General features: G+C 39.6%; 2 protein-coding genes across 6 annotated transcripts in view; one reads left to right on the forward strand and one right to left on the reverse strand.

Moving 5' to 3' along the window:
* LOC146553563 (phosphatase and actin regulator 1-like) overlaps nucleotides 1-10,268 on the reverse strand; it is a 50,667-nt gene extending 40,399 nt beyond the window's left edge. Inside the window, exon 1 of the mRNA XM_085253802.1 lies at nucleotides 10,095-10,268. Within this exon, the coding sequence (XP_085109928.1) occupies nucleotides 10,095-10,206 (112 nt within the window). The 5' untranslated portion in view covers nucleotides 10,207-10,268. The remainder of the gene's footprint in view (nucleotides 1-10,094) is intronic.
* Nucleotides 10,269-10,829: 561 nt separating this feature from the next.
* LOC146553564 (NAD-dependent protein deacylase sirtuin-5, mitochondrial-like) lies at nucleotides 10,830-16,296 on the forward strand. 5 transcript variants are annotated; one of them, XM_085255013.1, is made up of 10 exons: nucleotides 10,953-11,083; nucleotides 11,209-11,233; nucleotides 12,071-12,175; nucleotides 12,487-12,620; nucleotides 12,830-13,055; nucleotides 13,726-13,813; nucleotides 13,921-13,974; nucleotides 14,759-14,882; nucleotides 15,042-15,157; nucleotides 15,316-16,296. In XM_085255013.1, coding segments are annotated over exons 2-10 (921 nt in total). In that variant the 5' UTR covers nucleotides 10,953-11,083; nucleotides 11,209-11,232; the 3' UTR covers nucleotides 15,389-16,296. The 5 variants fall into 5 exon arrangements, with proteins under 5 accessions (XP_085111140.1, XP_085111141.1, XP_085111139.1 ...); XM_085255014.1 differs by lacking the exons at nucleotides 10,953-11,083; nucleotides 11,209-11,233 and adding an exon at nucleotides 10,830-10,925; XM_085255015.1 differs by lacking the exons at nucleotides 10,953-11,083; nucleotides 11,209-11,233 and adding an exon at nucleotides 10,845-10,866.
* The last annotated feature ends 3,640 nt before the right edge of the window (nucleotides 16,297-19,936 follow it).

The following is a 19,936-nucleotide window of genomic DNA, read 5'->3' on the forward strand; positions in this document are numbered from 1 at the left end:
GAAACAAAAGTTAACAGCCGACAAGTCAAATGAATAATTTTTCAAGCAAATTGTCTGCATGGTAAATTTGAGACATTACTACTCGAGGTTCTGAAAAAATCTGAAAAACTGCATTGTGTCCTTAAAAATGGATGATTTCATCAGAGCCAGGGTTCTGAATCATCCTCAGTTTAACAGCCTTCTCACTAACTAAATGACATTACACGTAACGTGCTGTACTTCACCAAATTAAGTAACAGACAAATCTGTATATAACAGAAATATATTTTCACTGTTTGTTTACACGCGCACACGCGCGTGCACACACGTATGGGTCCTCAGTTATTTAGAAAAAACAAAAACAAACAAAAAACAGGACATTTTCTGTAAAAAAAATGGAAAATTGTCCACTTGATGAGCTGCAAATCCTTTCTTTTAAAGACTGAGACAGTCAAATCGCTGTTCACCTGTGTTAGGCAACTAATGATTTTTCTTGTATCAGTCAGTTGATGAAATCAAAGGAGCTTGCAAAGAAAAGCGTCTGGACTTCTTTAAGTTGCTTGAAGACGTTTCACCTCTCATCCGAGAAGCTTCTTCAGTTCTAAGGTCAAATGGTGGAGAGTCAGGGGGGTCCTTTTGTCCCTATGTGGGGGGATACTCCCACTAGGTTTATATCTGGGACTCTCCACCATTTGACCTTAGAACTGAAGAAGCTTCTCGGATGAGAGGTGAAACGTCTTCAAGCAACTTAAAGAAGTCCAGACGCTTTTCTTTGCAAGCTCCTTTGACTACGATGACCTGGATGACTGAGAATCTTCACAGACAGTTGATGAAATGTTCATAAAGCTCTTGCGAGCAATGTATCTCTTTTATGTAAATGACATATTCAGTTAATATACATATTTTTAATCAGTAACTAACACAGTGAGCTTTCATTAATAGAGCTTTGCAACACTTTTGAGTGTATGAACATTTAAATTGCAAAAAGTGAAAGTTGCACCAGCAGGGAGCAGTGGTGCTCCAAGGACTGCCCTAATTTCATCTTCCAGAGGCAGACTGTAATACACTGACATATCATATTCATCTCCATTATAATGATATACATTTTCACACATCCTCTCTTATGAAATGAAGACAGGCAACAGGCTTTAATGACTGCATCTTTCAAATTTGAAACGATTTTTGGACAGAACATTGTGCTGCTGAACATTTGTATCTGTCTTTTATGGTTTTACAGGACAAACACACGACTTTGTAAAACTTTCCTTACATTGGTTGTCTAAACCACCAGCCTCTTCTGTCCCAGGGTTTCAGGTTTTCCTTTTTACTGTTTTTTTTTTATTTGTCTGTCAAGTAAATAATTGTGTTGCTATTTGATAAATAGCAACTTTTTGTTTAAAATCTCTTGTTGTAAGAGCACATTAGATGTTAATCCTATTTGTGGTGATCGTGGCTCAAGAGTTGGGAGTTCGCCTTGTAATCGGAAGGTTGCCGGTTCGAGCCCTGGCTTGGACAGTCTCAGTCGTTGTGTCCTTGGGCAAGACGCTTCACCCGTTGCCTACTGGTGGTGGTCAGAGGGCCCGGTGGCACCAGTGTCCGGCAGCCTCGCCTCTGTCAGTGCGCCCCAGGGTGGCTGTGGCTACAATGTAGCTTGCCATCACCAGTGTGTGAATGTGTGTGTGAATGACTGGATATGTAAAGCGCTTTGGTGTCCTTAGGGACTAGTAAAGCGCTATATAAATACAGGCCATTTACCATTTAATAAAGCTAGCAGAAAGGAAAAGGACAGAGTACCTCATATTTCACTACCAGCACAGAGTCTTTTGTAATACAGTTTGATTATATTTGTAAAAAACATCACAGTATTTGAGAGCAGGTTAGTGGAAACTGAAACAGAAGAAATTCCACAAAATCAAAGCAATCCCCAATGAGCTCTGCAGTAATTAGTGGCAGGCAGACTGTGCCACTCCTCTTGGATGTTCTTGCTGTCTGTGTCTGCAGACGCTCTGAGTTTTCTCTGACTAAGTCTTTCATCTGTCATTCTCTCAGAGAGCAGCGCACTACAGAGGGGGCGCTCAGCTAAAGAGCTTTGGTCCCCTCTGGCCTCTTCTGGCTCTGATAAAGTTAAGACGAATATCATTTAGTTTCAGGCACCGGTAGCTCAGTAATATAAAAAAAACTTCACATCAAGAATTTTCCTGATTGCTGATGACCTACTGAATGACCGCTGCCACATATTTTCAAAGTTTAAGGTGTAACGCACTACAGTGGTGCCTGCATTATGAATGGCTGAGTGACAGGACAATATCTTTAATTAATCATAGTGACTCTGAATGTCCCAACAGAGGGATAACAGCAACAGTGAAAGGGAGGATTTTGCAAAATGGTACAGAGAGCTGGCATGATGTATGGTTTGGAGATGGTGGTGCTAACCAAATTGCAGGTGGTCGAGCTGAAGATGTTACTTTGGAGAAAAGTTTAGAGAGGCAAGGCTGAGATGGTTTGTGCAGAGGGAGGATATACTAGTAGTGGATATACTGGACAAAGGTTGTTGAAGGTGAGTTGTTGAGAGTTACCAGGCAGGAGGGAAAGAGGAAGACCACATAGGAGATTCATGGATTTAGTGAAGGAGAGGGTTAGTGCGGAAGAATAGGAAACTAGGGACAAGGTGAGATGGTGGCAGATGTTATAATGTGGCAACCCATAAAGGGAGGAGCTAGAAGAACAACTACAGTATGGATGAAAAACCCACCACTGTGTTTCATATTTTTTTAAGCACTGATAAAAGCAGTCTATATTAAATTAATATAAACGCTTCTGTAAAAGTGTAATGTTCTTGTACTTGAATGTTTTAAAGCTCACATGTTGAGAATTAATATGTGATTACACTGTAGCTATTTGTTGTTAATAAACAAAGAATAAAAATGATGCAGTCTATGTTCTGCTTTGAGGCATTTATTCATGGTGTCACTTGAATTTGCTCTGCCGGGAGAGAATGAGGTGGTACAGTACCCATCTTGATGTTAACGCTAGAAATTGCCAATGAACCTAACCCTTTAAAGCCAAGTGTATCATATTTGATGCATGACATTTTGTGAGTTTTTGTCTTCTACATCAGCAGCGTGATCCTCCCCCGCCTGAAAAACTGAAATCAACTGCCTGATATAGCAAATAGGATTCCAACTGAACAAACTGAAACTCATATATGCAAATTAATATTAATTTTTGTAATTAGTCAGAAGGTTCACTAAACAATCCATTTTCAAAAAAAATACTTTTAAAAAATATTTTCTTATTTCATGGATCAGGCTTTAAAGGGCTAATCAAAAAAGGAGCATTATTTAGCTATAAGAGATCCTTCTTACATTTGGGAAGTTGAAGCTGGGCTGTATATCCATATACACATATATAACATATACAGATGTTGACAGTTGATGTTTTAAAAGAATATATTTGACTTAGAAAACAATATAATGGCAGATTGCATACTGCCTGGAAAATGCAGGCATGATTTACAATATTGTTTTCTTAAGGAAAACACAACACCTTTTTATTTCATTTGAATAGTTTCATTCCAAAATAAGCTCTGCACTATAACATAAAGTAACTGCTGAATATTATTTTAACAAAAATTTAAAAAATGCCTTTTTTTTTGACTACATAACAACTAATAATCCAAAAAATTATTCCATCAATATTTTTGTTGGAATAAATATTCACCTAGTTTAAAAATATTTGTCACAATATAGCTTAGGTTTACCATTAGAAAAAGGATGCAATCTTAAAGGAGGGCGAGTGGTGCAATGCAGCTTTGATTGAACTGAGTCCCAGGTTTGCGGCAGTGTTGAGGGGATTCTTACTCTGTGAAGACACTTACTCAGCAGAAAGATCCTAAAGGGCTGGTGCACTCTGGGAATTGCATTTGTGACACCTGTATCAAATTTCTGTCTTCATACATTCGCCTTCTCCACTTAACAGATTACACTGTATGTCTCTCAACTGGCTGACACCATCTGCTGAGAACATACATTTTACTGTCACTGCAGATAACAGGGATATCATCCACCCATCCATCTCCTGGATCCTGTGCGCAGTCTACGCTTGTGTTTTGCATTTTATTCCTTCATACGCAAAGTCATTCGATGCATGTGGCCTTACATTCTTTCAAAGCAGCATTAGAGAGTAATAGTGATTCAGACAGGGTTCTCGAGTCTAGTAATAATTGGTCCTTGGCCATGCTGCCTTTTTTATTGCAGCGGAATCCTTACCCATCTCTATCCAATGTGCATACACACTTACTATAAATAAAGCCCATAAGTACATCATCGTGCTGCGTTCTTTGGCTTGCGAGGCTTTTTGAAAAATGCGTTATTTCTCAGCTGGCATGTGGAAAGCATATCACAGCCAGAAGCCTTTTCCACACTTAAAAGTGTGACACGGAGAGGGAGAGAGATGAAAAGAAAGTGAAGAGAGAGAAAGATTGTTGAGAGAGAGAGAGAGAGCTGCAGCTTCCTGCAGGCTGTCGTAGAAGACACCTGCCTGTCTTTTAATTTTTTTTTAATTTTTTTTTTTTCCTTGAGAGGTTGGCAGGTGTTCAGGCCAGGTGACACTGATGGTTCTCTGATGGTTCACGGAGCAGGAACATCCAGTAAGAGTTCTGGATATAGCTTTGCTATTTTCTGCTCTCATTTACCCACTCATGTATTATTCAGACCCGAGATGCTTCAGCACAAGATAAGATAAGATAAGATAAGATAACTCTTTATTGTCATTGCACAGTCATACATAGTACAGTAGTACAATGAAATTGGAAAAACTGTCCTACGTCGGCACTACATATAACACAACACGACACGATATGACACATCACAACGTAACAAACAACACAACACAGTATATTAACTTAGTATAAAAAAGAACAATAAGTGTGTGTGTATTGCACACTGTTATTATTGCACATTAATTATTATTGCACCTTGTTATAAATATAAATATTATTGTTATCGTTTTAAACATTGTTACCTCCCCCTAAAAAGTCCAGGGAGGTATCCAGTCAGGTCAGCTATTTACATTGATCAGGGCTATTGCGCTGTTGTAAAAGCTGTCCTTGAGTCTATTTGTTCGGGACCTCAGCAGCCTGAACCTCCTGCCAGACGGCAGCAGCTTAAACACCCGAAGGCAAGAAGGCACATTTGCAACCAAATAGAGAAGATGGGTGCCTGTTGTTTTTTCAGTCTCTCATAAGATGGTCTAAAATGTCAGCCACGCTCTGTATGCTCGTGTTTCAGAAATTGCAATGGGGGCTATGCGATAAATCACAAAAGACAGAGATTGAGAACTGATATAGATTTCTTGCTGCTTATTATCACTACTTTGTTAAACACATTCGCTAATTCCCTCTAACGTCTCTACAGACAGCTGAAGCATTTCAAATTCTACAGCCTCTGCACTTATTTCAGCCCCACTAGGTCATCAGAAATTCACTTTTCCTTTTAAAAAAAAAAGGGCTGACAGCTTGAATTGATGATTGCTAATTCTGGTGGAAGTTGTCCTTGCAGTCACCTTTTACATTAAACTGGCTTAGATCTTCTTCTGTGGAAACAAATATGTATATTTAAATGCTGAAATAGCAAAAGGTAAGACAAAATAACTGCTGGCATCTTGCAAGGAAAACTACAGTTACATTTCTCCAGTCCAGTACAGACATACTGTAAAAGCTGTCATGTAAACCCAGCTGGCGAGCAGAGCTCTGCAGCAAAAATTTGCCCCGTCCCACCATGCATCTGTGTATTGATTGTACTCTTTAGGACAGCAGGCACTGCAACACGGAAAGAGAGAAGTAGAGAGCGGTGGGTGGTGAATGAGTTGAATTTGGCTTTTTTTAGCTTAATGTGGTTGCAGCACAGAAGCCAGGCTCAAACATCAAATTGTGAGACAGACAGAACGTGTCCAAGTGAAATGTTAACGCTGCTTCTCTTTGCGTCTTTCCACGTTTGGCTGTACATCTGAATTTGCAAGAATGTCTAGGATGAAAAGCCTCGGCATGCACATTGTGCACAGGCAAGACTGCAAATAAATATTAAATAAAATTTGCACAAAAGCCGAGGAAAGTATCCCAACATCTGCAGTGCAGCCAAGTCTGAGTTTATTTACATGCAGGCCAGGTATAAGAGCGGGAGCTCCAGCCTCCAGGCATCCCCACACACCATCCAGCTGTTTGCCATAACTAATATTTGTATAGTGGGTGTGCTGAGACTATTGTGGGGTATGAAAATCTTTGAAAACTAGGTGAGGAAGCTGGACTGTGTGTTAAGTCTAGAAAAACAGAACAAACAATGTACACCCACAAAAATATCTAAAGATAATAGTGGGAATCCAAACTGCCATAAGCAGGATTTTTGTACTAAGTGTTTATGAAATGATTAGCTAGAGGCAAGCTCTGTGTGGATAACATTTCAACACATCTCAACAGTGTGACAAAGTAAGAAAAGTGAAAAATCTATCTACTCCATAATATCAAATTGTGATTTTATCAATGTATTCTGGTATTAAAACAGATTGTATCTGACAATAGAAATATGGGAATCAATTATTTTCAACAAAAGGAGAAATGAGGGACTGAGACAGAATGATAGGTTAATTGTGATGGAAAAGATGTGAGAAAATCCAAAGAAGTCTGATCAGTTATCAGAGATATTTTAGTAGAAAATCAGAAGCGCCAGCTCCTTTTAACTGGGAGACTTTCTTGTGTGAAGCAGACAGAAAACAGATGGGGCTGTAGTCGAGCAGCTGAATGATAAGCGAATAAAAAACCAACAAGGCAAGCTCTTCCAGTTAAACAATGCTGTGTCAGCTGGCAAAGCGCTAACAAAGAACTGACATGTATGCACACTTTGTCTTCACGAAAGTTTACAGTGAAACGAATGCACGAGCACAAATCTCTGTTTAGTTTTTTGTTTTTTTGTTTTTTGTTAAAAACCCATAGACAGGATGCTTAGCTAAACAGTGATGATTCTCTGTCAGCTCACAGCTGCTATCCCAGACACCACGCATGTCTGTGTGTGTGTGTGTATGTGTGTGTGTGTCCTAATAATATAAAGCATCATGACAAGCGGTACAGACTGGAATCAGTCTTGACACATAGGTCAGCCGTCTGTCAACACCTACACCCCCTTTCGTGTTTTATCGTTGACAGCAACGCGGTAACTGATGCCTTTATGTTATTATGTCTGTGTGCAGAGCCATTTAACTGCAGGGCAAATTAGATAAGCACTGGCTCTACACAGGTCAGTGCAATAAAGCCATGTTTCATACGTGAACCCTAATTCCATTACAAACCCTTAGAGTACCTCTTATTTGTAAGCCTCAGCCTTATCTCTGTAAAAGTCAAAGTTACAGCAAAGACTGGGGATGCCTGATCCATGCATGGGCTAGCTAAACCTACTTTTAGTCTTAGGGGATAAAGCAAGACAAGATATGAACCTTCAGTTCATCTTCTAATGATCGCACAGATAAACCTTCCCAGATAAACTTTGCAGACATGAATGAACACAAAGCATAATAATCCCGTACAGGATTAGTGGTGTATTGATCATAATCTCATTATGCTCTCTTTCATTTATTAAAGGAAACAAAAACAACAACAACAAAAGCCAAAACATTTGTTTTTCATTTACCATATTTTCTTTCTGTGCAGAGAACTGGGGTGTGTTTAAACCATTATAAGAGTTTAAATGCATGACAGGTAACTATTCAATGTCTTGCTGTGAACTACAGAGAGATAATTGCTTAGTACTTGCTTCACATACTTGGCAGCCCTGGTCATTTATCTTTATTAAGCACCTGGGTGCACAAGCACAAGACTTTTGGTTTCCTTGGCAATAAGCAAGCTAAATCCTGCTCCACTTCTACAGGTGGAAGTGAGTCAACAGCACTGTTGTACAATTCGCCCCCGTACCATCTTTATGCTTTGTGTGAGCTCGATGGTAGAGTAGGAAAATAAAAATGAAGCACAGAGACAACTGACAGTGTCCTGTCACTGACAACAGGCTCGTCTCCACAGGCCAAACACTCACTGGTGAAAGCAAAATAGACTCGAACTGTTTCTTTTTTCCCCTCTTTTTCATATGTCAAGAAAAACACAAGTGAGCATCCGGTGCTGCCTGGGCTCGCACTGCACACCTGGGAGCTGTCAATACAGCTGCCGTGCAATGACAAGCTGCACTGGAATCCAAGCTGTCCTGATGTGAGACTGCACATGCTCCGCTCTTCAAGCATAAAACTGCATAAAATACTCTTAACAAGCGACCATTAACTGATTTCAAGGTTTGGCTTTTCAAATAGGATATGTACTTTGTTTATCCCAAAAAGCTGGGAAATTACTTTGTTGCAGCAGCCAAAACATGTAAACCAGCCTTGAAGCAAGTATTAGAAAGGTGGGAAAAGAAAAAGCTTAATTTAACTGAAAAAAGAAAAAGTAAAGATCTGAACAAATCAAAATCTAAATATAATACAATCTAACAAAGGACTTCAGGGGTTGTGGTATGAGGCAGGAAAGATTTTCTTTATGGGAGCATTTTACTGCTTATTTTTCTTGTAAAGGACTATGATGATGATGAGATGAGAAACACTTTATTTATCTTACATTTGGGAAACAATGATGATAATGATAATAATATGTGAATAATATGTGTAGATGATTTTCTTCCAAGCAAATTTCCTGTATTTTATGAATGTCTTACTCTTTGAGATTTGGAAGTGTTGCTCGGGGTGATGGGGGAGGAATTAAAGGTGCCACATTGGGTATTTTCACTCATTTTTAGGACACTTTGCAACCAAATGATTCATTGATGAATTACTAACACATGATTTCATAATGACGCGACACTGCTTTATCACTGTTCAAACTTCTTCTCATTAGCACAGTAATTTCATCTAAAGCCATCCTTTATAAAGATATTTGTGATATTCAGGTGAAAATATGTGCCATTGTGTGGTAGTTTCAAATAAAGAAAGGATCTTTTGAAAGCTACAATACATGGACATCTGGCCAACATCCAAACCTTACACACTACAGACATGGCAGCTTCAGCACCCTATACATTTTGCTGAGTGGATGATGGGTGTGATGCCAGCAAGCTGATACAGCAGGACAAGAGGAACTTCGCCAGCTTATTATATAGAAGCTTTATGAGAAAAGAAAAACAGCAGGGCATGTGATTCAATTAATGAGACCAATAAGAGAAAACCACATTTTTGGCTGTGATACAAAACAAGCTATCAAACATCCTTCATAGTAGGCTGCTAACTGGCGTGACTGTGATGAGATCTGTCGCCGAAACAGACTGTTGGATGCAGCTTTGTAGTGTATCATAATCACACTGTAGTGCAGAAGATCTGAATCCGGTTGACTCAGTCAGCATAAAATGCCAAATCACCATGGTAACAGGGGATGCAACACACTTTGCACAGGGTGATGGAGACGGGAGACTGTTCGCCACCAGCATCATCTCGGATCAATGACAGCTGTTTATAATGCAGTGATTAGAATCCGAGAGAGAGAAATACATGCAGGACTTCGGACATCCCACCTGATTTTTTGTGCACCACAGCCAAAGCTGGGGCTACTACAGGGTCACGTTGAAGATTTTTTTTTTCATTATTATGTAACTGCGTTGAATTACAGTGGTAGCAATTACCAAACGCTGACGAAATCAAAATCCACACGAGACTGCTATTTAAAGCTATGAAATAAATAAATAAATAAAAATGTAAAAATCTGTATATTTTCTGTATTCTGGAGTTTTGCAGCGGACACCATGCCTCAGCGTTAGTCTACAAAGTTGCATAACATTTCACTCACATTTCTCCCTCCCTTTCAAAAATATCTAAAGCTACCCATTAACAGATTTTGAGGATTAAATCCCACACCCCAAAAAACTGTCCTACAAATCCACACATTCTGTGGAAGCTCATTCGCATAAAAACAGGAGCGTATTTTAGACCGTAATCTCCTCACTCCACCCACATCATTGAACGACATCTGGAAAGGGGGACAGAAAAAACATCCAACAAGAAGATCTGAGAGCATGACGGCTGGATGGATGTGCTCTTACCTGTCCGCATGCTGGAGGAGAGTCGTGCTTCTATAAGATATGGTGTTTCACTCTTGGAGCGGAGTCTCCTTATCGGTCTGCGGTCTGTGCTGTTGGCTGGAGTGGTCGCCATCAATTTTCACCCAGTGTCCAGTGGAGACTGCTCTGGCCGACTGGGGGCAGATGCAGAACCACGGCCACTCTCACACGCTGGGAGGTAGCTATTGATGACGGGAAGGAGCGAGAGAGCGAGAGAGGGGGAGAGAGAGAGAGCAAAAGAGAGAGAGAGAGAGAGAGAGAGAGAGAGAGAGAGAGAGAGAGGCGTTGGTGGGTTATGACATGCATACACTACACAGTGCGAAGGGATATATAAAGCCATGATATGATCATTTCATTATCATTGATCAATTCAGATTTTTTCACATGTAAAAACTGAAACATATAATCTCAAATTAGAAGAGATTAGGACTTTATAGGTTACGATGTATACAATTATATTACGGTTAAATACATTTGTGCTGTATGGAAATAAATATTTTTTTCGAACCAAAATAATTACTTATAATATATCTGAAATAATCTTATTTGATAAAATCTCTATCCGTTTGTCAGAGCTTTTATTTTTTTAAGCATAAAAAGTTGAAACCACTGAATCGTTAAACCTGAGAATGAATGAATCATCTTGAATGAACTGCAATTTCGCCAACGCGCCAGCAGGTGGCGGTCACGCTCGCGAGTACTATTTACGACAGTTTGATACGTTTACGGCTGCTCACGATAATCAAGCGTACAGGTAAACAAGAAAACTCGTTGTGGCACTCTGCTCTGATAGAAGGTTTATATCGCAGCGAGGTGAGCACAATAAATGTATTGTAGCAAGTTTATTTAAAACACGCTCATATTTGTAGTATCAACAGATACATGTTCGGATGGACTGGCTACTTCCTGCTTATTTGACAGCGAGCACGATTTGATCCCTGTGGCTACTCCTCCCCCCGACTTTAAAACGGGTACATGTCGACGCAGCCGATGTTTGGAGTTTGTTAATGAGTTTGCAACTTGTTAGCTGCAGTTAACAATGTCTTCTTTTCATTAATTCATCGGCTGAAACGCTTCTTTGGGTTATTTTTGGAAGAAACGCGCGACAAAGAGCCGCAGCAGTAAGTAGTTGTAACGTGTACTCGGATTGTGCAGAATCTTTATAGCCTTTAACGCCTAGATTAGCTTAAGCACCTTTTGACATGTTTTTTTAACCTTAGGCTTGACATCTCGTTAAACGTAATAGGTAGTTTATTCAGGTTAATGGGCACTCACTTTTGTCATTTTCTGTTATTTTCCGTTGGCCTCAAAGTAGGAAGAACTGGCAACCTTCTTTGGGTTTAATACGCGACATTCGCGTGTCTTATCGGGGCCTAAAAAGGCAGGCTATCTGAGTTACGTTGCAGCTGTATTCATTTACGTGCCTTTTTTGTATTTATATTTCACTGGCATATAAAGCAAAACAGGCACTGAATTTTGCATTTATTGTCCTTTCGGAAGCGCCATTTGTGTCTTGTGGCGACTGTCAGATAAATACAAGTAAAGCAAAACAATAAGTGCTGCAGCAAAGTGAGCGACTCTCATATCAACTGGATTTGTTCATCAGTTATGCTACAAGGTCTAAAAGACCTTCCTCCTGATGGCAGTATGATGTATTTATCATGTGTTGTGACACATCACAGAGGATGTCTCACCCTGTCACACCACCCAGGACTCCCAAAGCTGCATCATACTGTTTTGTTGCTGACCTGTAATCCATGTTTACGTGGATTACACCACTTAACCACCAGCTACACATACACTTCCACTCACTGATGTGCTATGATTTAGATCAAAACCTCTTTTATACTGTGCTTAAACGGTGACTCTTACACTGTCCCTTCAAACATCTTGTGTGAGCATGCGTGAGGTTACACATTGGATTTTCAGCCTTTTTCTATCTTTATCTGGTCTTCCAGTGACAATGCTTCTCCGAAATCGAGCTGTCGTTGCTCTTGGGCTTCGAATGTGCTCCTCTCATGTGACCAAAGGACCGCTGGCTGATGCAGTGAAACACAGCTCAGGTAAAATGAACACTTGTGCATAGTACTACATAGTACAATGTTTGAGTTACATCATTCTGTGACATATAGAACCCGAGTAAGAAGTCAGTTCATGAAAAGCAAACAACTAAATCCTGATGCGCTTAATTAAGAAGTAGGAAGTGCATCACGGTAACTGAAAAGAAGACAGGCTGCTTGATTCTATCGAAATTAAAATGATTATGTTTTTTTCTTAACTCATCTGGGTATCATCATTATGTCTGAAGGGTTTCAACGCTTGCAATTGTGCTTTCTGCTCTGATGTAAAAGTAGTTTTTATTATATTTTCCTAGACATGTCTGAATTCCGTGAGGTGTTTTCCAAAGCCAAGCACATAGCCATCATAACAGGAGCTGGTGTAAGCGCAGAGAGCGGAGTACCAACCTTTCGTGGAAAGAATGAGAAGTGGAGGAAGTGGCTGTCTCAGGTAACTCATAAAGAAGCAGCACACACTTTTACATGGATGCATTTTATTTTTTCTTTTCTTTTCTTATTTCATTTTTTTTTTTTTTTTTTTTAGGTTGTATTTGTGTTTTCCCTTTCAGTTAAATATGCCTTTGGATTGTGCATTTTGATGGCAGCCTTCTGACCTTTAAAGTCTGTGCTTAAAACACAACCATGTGGATCTGTCCTCAGGACCTTGCAACGCCAGAGGCCTTCTCTCGCGACCCGTCTCGAGTCTGGGAGTTCTACCATTACAGAAGGGAGCTTGTGATGAACAAGAAGCCCAGCGCTGTCCATTTGGCTTTAGCAGAATGCGAGGCTCGGCTGAAGAAGCAGGGACGCTCTGTGGTCATCATCACTCAGTGCATAGATGACCTGCACCGTCAGGCTGGGTCCAAACATGTGCTCAACGTTCACGGTGAGGAGCAGAGCAAGTGACAACAGATACAAAATGCAAATAGCAGCTGTTTAATTTCATTACGTGCAGGATTATGTAAAAACTACCAGGAGGAATTATATGAAACTTGGTTGCAAGCTGGAGCATGACAGCATGCCTTGGCAGAGAACTGCACTGTCAGAATGGCCTTGCTGTTTTTGTGACTCACTACCTCCATGTCTAGTTTTGTGTGCTAATATTAAAAGAATTTCACTCTATAGGTATCTTCAGTTTCACACTCAGTTTTAAGTTCTGAAATTGAACAACTTTTCCAGTTTGTGTTAACAATGTACAGTCATCCTAAAACAACTTGTGTAGATATTAGTGGAAACTTTGACAGCGCTGTTGTGGTTTCGCTGGGATATGGAAAAATCTGATTCATAGTGGTTGGTCTCTCAAGCCCACAGATTTAGTCAGTAATTTAATGTCAGTGGAGAAAAGTCCAAGAAGTGTCCTGCTCAAGTATTAAGTTGGCCTTTTAGAGGAACATTTTGACTGGCTTCTCTATTTTCATACTGTTTTGAGAGTGGCCAGAGTGCTAAAACGTTTGACTCACCTGCTAAAATCTTTCTTCTGTCTGTTCCCACGAGATGTTTTCTGTGATCCCAGCACTCTAATGTGCAACAGCTGTGTTTTCTGTGTGTAACTGCAGGCAGTCTGATGGAGACGCGCTGTATGAGTTGCGGTCATGTGTCAGTGAACAAGAGAAGCCCCATATGTGCTCCCTTAAAAAACAAAGGGTGAGTAACAGAACCTTTGAAATACCAACTCTTACATTGATCAACATAAACCTCCAGCATGGGTGGATCACTCTTTAACCCACAGTCTTTGCTGTATTAATGTGCAGTGACCCTGGCCCAGATGTTCCTGATGCCCAGATTCCTGTGGATAAGCTGCCAAGGTGGGATTACTTTCATGCCATATTAATAACACTGACAGACGGATTTGCTAAGCTTTTTGTTTTGCATATACTGTAGTCGGTCAGACGCAAAATTAGTTTCCTCAAATTCTGTATTCTGCACCAGTCTAATAAGCAAACTTATTCTAATTGCATATGATTATGCAAACACTAAGCAATTGTCAGCTTGGCTGTTTATGCACTGTGTGACGTTTACATATTTTTTTGTGTAATTCTGTGTGCCTCACCGGGAAATCTTTCTCCCCTTTCGAAAAGCATGTGCTTGTTAGAAAGGAAACAAATATCAAAAACATGGAATCTTTTTAATAAGAAAACACAATAGCTACGAAAATGCACACTTAAGGGAAGCATGCCATCTGCATTATTGTGAAGGTTTAGGTTACCCATCATCTCCACCCACCTCCGGTGACCCTGTTGTCTCTTTGAGCTGCTGCAGGCCTGCAGGTTTTTCCTGCTGAATGAGTTTAAACTCAACTCCAATGTTCCTGTTAGTCAGGTCAGTTCTTCCACTGGGGGGCAGCAGTGCGCTATAAATACTTCAAATCCAGTTTTGCTTATAGGTGTCACTGAAAATATGGCTGAAAAGTTGCACATTGACATCTCCTGAGAAAACGGCTTATTCTTAGATTTTATCATCTTTAATTATCAAGCATTTGGCTTTTCTGGCCACATCTTTGTCAGTCTGGATAGAATTTGAAAAAGTATGAGACCATTAACATGAGGACTTTATACTGGAGGAAATGAGGTTTTATACTGCTCTTTGTAGGTGTGAAGAAAGAGAGTGTAATGGTCTTCTGAGACCCAATGTGGTGTTTTTTGGGGAGACGCTGGACTCTCACATTCTTACCAAGGTGGAAAAAGAAATTGAAACCTGTGATCTTTGTCTCGTGGTGAGTCATTTTAATTTCAATATGCACGTGTGATATATACTGTATTCTTCCTGTGTAGTATTGTCATGTAACACAATATTTGCTAAGAAATTACTCGACCTGTGTTTTTCCCATATAAGTTGCCACTGGAGGTCATTGTTGATTGTTGTTTTCCTATAGGTGGGAGCATCTTCTATTGTTTACCCAGCAGCCATGTTTGGCCCTCGTATTGCATCCAGAGGTGTTCCAGTGGCGGAGTTTAATATACATACAACACCGAAATCAGAATATTTCATGTAAGTCAGTCAAATAACACAGTCCTCATTAAATAAGATGAAGTTAGACCACCTACACGCCCTTCAGACGTACAATTCTCACCTTCAATGTGTTTCTCTGTGTGTGTGTGTGTGTGTGTGTGTGTGTGTGTGTGTGTGTGTGTGTGGGGGGGGCACAGGTACCATTTCCAGGGTCCATGTGGAACTACACTGCCTCAAGCTTTGGCACAACATGAGTCAGAGGTTTTTTAAAAAAAACACCGGGCTGACTTTTTCAACATCAGTTAGATTCAAAAAAACAAAATAAAACCTACAAGCCAGTGCAGCCCAGACATTTCTTAGCAATACTCCAAATCTCTTTAAATCATTGTAGCTGTTAATGTGCTTTAAGGTATTTTGTAAATCATTAAGCTTCTTGACAATTTTTGAGATGAATTTCTTAATACTTGAAAATGTAGCTCACTAACTGGAATCAGATCATGATTTTTTTATGTTACATGATATCGTGTGAACTATGCAGCTTAAAAAGGAAAGGGAGAACATGCATGTAAAAATCAAAACAAAAGTCAGACATCAAAGGGTATTCTTTCATAATGGATGTTAATGAGAAGATCATTAAATGTTAGCACTGTTGTTCTCTAAAATGAAGCTGTAGATCAACATATTACTTCTGGTAGAGTATTCCACTTTTCTCTTTCTACCGCATGAAGAGATGTACAAATCATAATATAATCTAGTGCCTTTTCAGACTGTTTACACAACCTTGACCAAATGCTTGCTTTAAGTTTCAAGTACAAATCTTTCAATGTTACAGAGATTTATTCCAGTGTACAGAGTTTGCTGTTGACCAAGAACAGAGAGGAAGTGAAAAATTCAGGTTATGCCTGTCATTTACTCTCTATGCTGGGTAATTGTGTTTATTATGACATGGGTCTTGTTATGTTACATGGATTATCCATCATGCATTTGATATTTTTTTTTATATACTTCTCAGTGTCTGTATTACAAAATGATGTGTTTCATCTCTTGGTGGGACGTGTCTAAAGAACAAAAACATCTTCTTTGTCCAAAACGATACGCACAATGTGTCATGATGTATTTCAGTAAGACTGCCAATACCTTTATTAAAAAACTCAATACAATAAAACACTAAATTGATATTTGGTGAGAGCTTATTGTGTTGATTTTAAAAAAGTCATAAATGTCTTTGGTGAATGGTAAATGGGCTGGTTGTTGTATACCTGTTTCTACTCCACTTCAGCAATGTAAAGCCTTGGTAGGTTACAGTACCGGGCATAACGAACCACTTGGCAAAGGAAAGGAAAAAAAGAATCTTTTGGCACTTTGCTACTGTTGCAAAAACAGGTTTGGGGCTGCATTTCAGTCAGTGGTGTTGAAGATATTGTCAAAAATGATGAAACTAGGAACACAGAAAAATACCATTTGTATCCATTTTCCTAGCAAAATACAAGGAAGCTACTCTTGTAGAGTCCTGCATGTGCAGAAAGTGAACAGTAGATGCCAGCGTGTAGCTTTCTATCTCAGATGTTGCTTACATAGTGATGTATAATTCTGCACTGAGAGGGATACGGTGGGGAAAAAAAAGGCCTCTCAGATTCGGCTCTTAGCATGCATGAGTGAGAGGAAATGCAGATTTAAGTACCCCTAGGCCATCAGTGAACCCAGAGTTGTTACGACTGAGCTGAGCTGAGGAAACGATATCAAGCTCAATCATAATGCTGCTGAAAATGGAAACAGTTTGAAGTGGAAAGCAAGGCGACACAAGGTGGCCTCTGTTGTCCAAGCTGATTTCTTACAGGGATCTTGATAAATTGCATGTTTTAAGACTATTATTAGAATTAGTGTGTCTTTGTGTTACTTTTTTGTTAGCCGATTGCTAAAGTATATTTTTCCTTGTGTAGTTTTTATTTTTCCCTAACTTTCTCTTGTTCAGGCTATGACTAATTGCATCATGCAGTGTTTAACCCCATAAAGCGAAGTTAACCTGCAAACACTGGTGACTGTTTACAGAGATGCTTTAGACACCTACTTACAGAAACTAACAAACACGTCACCAAAAGAACCACCACAAAGGCTACAAAACTGTTAAAAGCTGCTGTGTAACAAAAGTCTCTTCTCGCTGCTATGTTGTGTTTTCCCCGGTTTGGAGACACTGGCCCGGTGCATGCTACTGGAAATGCTTCTCAAGTGTTTTATCTTCATTTACCGACTGGGCTAACATTGTTAAGTCATTCAATGGAAATGAGAGAGACAGAGGGTTAGGAGTCATTCAAATTAGCTTTGGAAGGTTATGTGCATTAGACGGTGTTATGTTAATATGATGACAGTCATAAAAAGAGTTATCCCAGGAGAGCGTGCGTGTATGTGTGTGTGCGAATGTAACGGCGAGCACATGCGAACTCACACAGGTACGTAATCTATCTTTGGTGTCTCAGGGGAGGCTCTTCGGGTTGGTTCATTTCATGCACGCTGTAGTTTCAGCGCTGATTATAAATTTTTTAGCTCACACAGCATTGCAGCACCGCAAACCCAAATATAAAACCACAAACACACTGCAGCTGGCCCACATTGGTTAAAGAATAAAAAACCCCCACATCCATAATATCCTCCCTCCCTCCCACTGTGCTGCTGTTGTTCATCAATTAGCATCTAAAATCAATTAAGCATATCAACTGTATCTTATAATATATGTCATCATCACCATTGCCATGATTAGATTTCCTCATTTCCTTTTCTATTATTGGTAGCCCCCTTTAAGGAGAGGTAAGGCCAGGTCCCATTTGTCATCAGGAGAAAAGTACATGGAGAGGCACTTAAGAGAAATCTCAACTGTCTGATACAGTCATTTCTGGAGCTGATGTGAGCGAGGCTGCCAGAGAGAGGACAGCTACTCTGCCAACTCCTGCAGCTCATTCATGAATGCAGTGGGCAAGAGGAAAGTGTGGAAAAGTTCTTGACTGCTCCAAAAGCCTTAAGGTTAACAGACTTGCCATCTTTGGTGGAAAGGCAGGAGATGTTTCTCTGTCTCTGTCTCTGAGTGAGAAGGCAGACTAAGACAGTAGATGGCATGTATGCAGTTGGATCTATAGAATGATACAGTTTTGATAATTCTGCCTCTGTACCAGCAGAGTGCTTTGGAAAAAAATAAAATAGAAGAATTATGCTGCTCCCTTGTATAAAATGCTCTGCAGCTGCCTTCAGTTGCTCCTTGTTTGCGGGCTTGTCCTCATTCAGTATTCTCTGCATTAACTGAAAATCGTGCTCTGTTGGTTGTAATCAGATGACTGACTTGGCCAATAAAGAATATCTAATTTCTTTTGCCTTGAGAAACCCATTTGTGACCATCTATGAAGCTGCCAGAAGCTGCAGCTTTTGACTAAATCTGAGCAGAGAATATAACCCTGCACGCTTCAGAATGTATCCTGCCACTTCTATAAACAGACACATCATCAGAAAGCGCTATTTGCACTTGCAGTCATACATACCTGACCTAACAGTTTAAAGCCACATATTGCTTTTAATGAGAGGAACTATATGCATGATAGAATCCATAACTTGTTTTGTTGCAGTCTCTGCACATCAAAAAAAAAAGATGTTTGATTTGATGTTTGATTGGCAGCTGGACTAGTGTTTACATGTGCTTGCATCAGAGGCGTAAGGCGCCTGAGAGTGTGTGTCTTGTACTGTATTTGTGCTGGTGTGATTTTTCATTCTGTATACATGCATATGACAAGAGGAAGTGTCAGACCAAACCAGGTCAGGCTGGTAGAGGAGCTGTGAAAATTGCACAGAGACATACTGTACCTTTACAGTTACATCGAGCTTGTCAGTGTTAGGCATGACATGACTCATTCTGCCATTTCAGTGTTCATTTTTTTCCAAAGAACTTCTGTTTACATATTGGTTATATAAAAGGCATTGCAATAATAAGTGGGCAAGTCTTAAAAAAGTAACTACATATTAAAGGATCTATTGTTTATAAAGTTAAAGCTATGTAGGATGAATTGTAAAAACATGGCCGCCCCAGCACAAACTAATTACCAACATAAAAACTGACCAGTTATTTTCTTACAGTTAAACAGTTTGTCATAGTTTTTCTGGCTTACAAACTAGATTTGGTTTGATACAGGCTTTTTGACAGACCTGTAAAATGTGTGTGATAAAATAAACCAGCTATTCATTTTAGGCAACAGATTGGGGACTATTGAGTACAAAAACCTTGTAATTGCTGTTTATCCTTGCAGTATATACAGTATATATACAGTACCCCCAAACCATCGTATTCTATGTCTAGGTATGAATTGCATATATTATATCGCAGGCTGGATCAGTTTTGGGACTCCTGCATCCAACCATTTTCTTGACCATATATCACAAATAGATAACTGGATAAGCATTCACGCTCACATTCACACCTAATACAAATTTTAAAGTCACAAAATAACATTGATGTCTTTAGTCTGCTGCAGGGAGTCTGAGAAAACCTACTCAGACAAAGTGAGAATGTGCAAACTTCACACATAGTTTTGCTTTTCTAAAATTTGTATATAAATGATGTTTCATGATATGAATGTAAAATATACAGTTAATGTTTCTGTTTCTGTATCCCAACAACTCAGCTTAGAAGCTGAGTTTCGAAGCTAAGTGTAAGACTGGAATCGATGACCTTTCTCTACAGGGGAAAAAAAAACCCTTCTATATTAGTTAGTAGGGCTGTAGTATTGTAATATTATTTTTGAATTCATTTATTCATTTCAGTTTAGTTTCAGTGAGTTTCCT

Source organism: Mchenga conophoros, linkage group LG18 (genome assembly GCF_057382185.1).
Source record: "Mchenga conophoros isolate Kocher_MC1m ecotype Shallow Benthic linkage group LG18, M_conophoros_male_GT1.1, whole genome shotgun sequence".
Taxonomy (NCBI): Eukaryota; Metazoa; Chordata; class Actinopteri; order Cichliformes; family Cichlidae; genus Mchenga; species Mchenga conophoros.

Coding starts and splice junctions, on each gene's coding strand:
- LOC146553564 (XM_085255013.1), top strand. Junction 12,176..12,486: donor TGCAGTGAAACACAGCTCAG/GTAAAATGAACA, acceptor ATATTTTCCTAG/ACATGTCTGAATTCCGTGAG. Junction 12,621..12,829: donor GGAGGAAGTGGCTGTCTCAG/GTAACTCATAAA, acceptor ATCTGTCCTCAG/GACCTTGCAACGCCAGAGGC.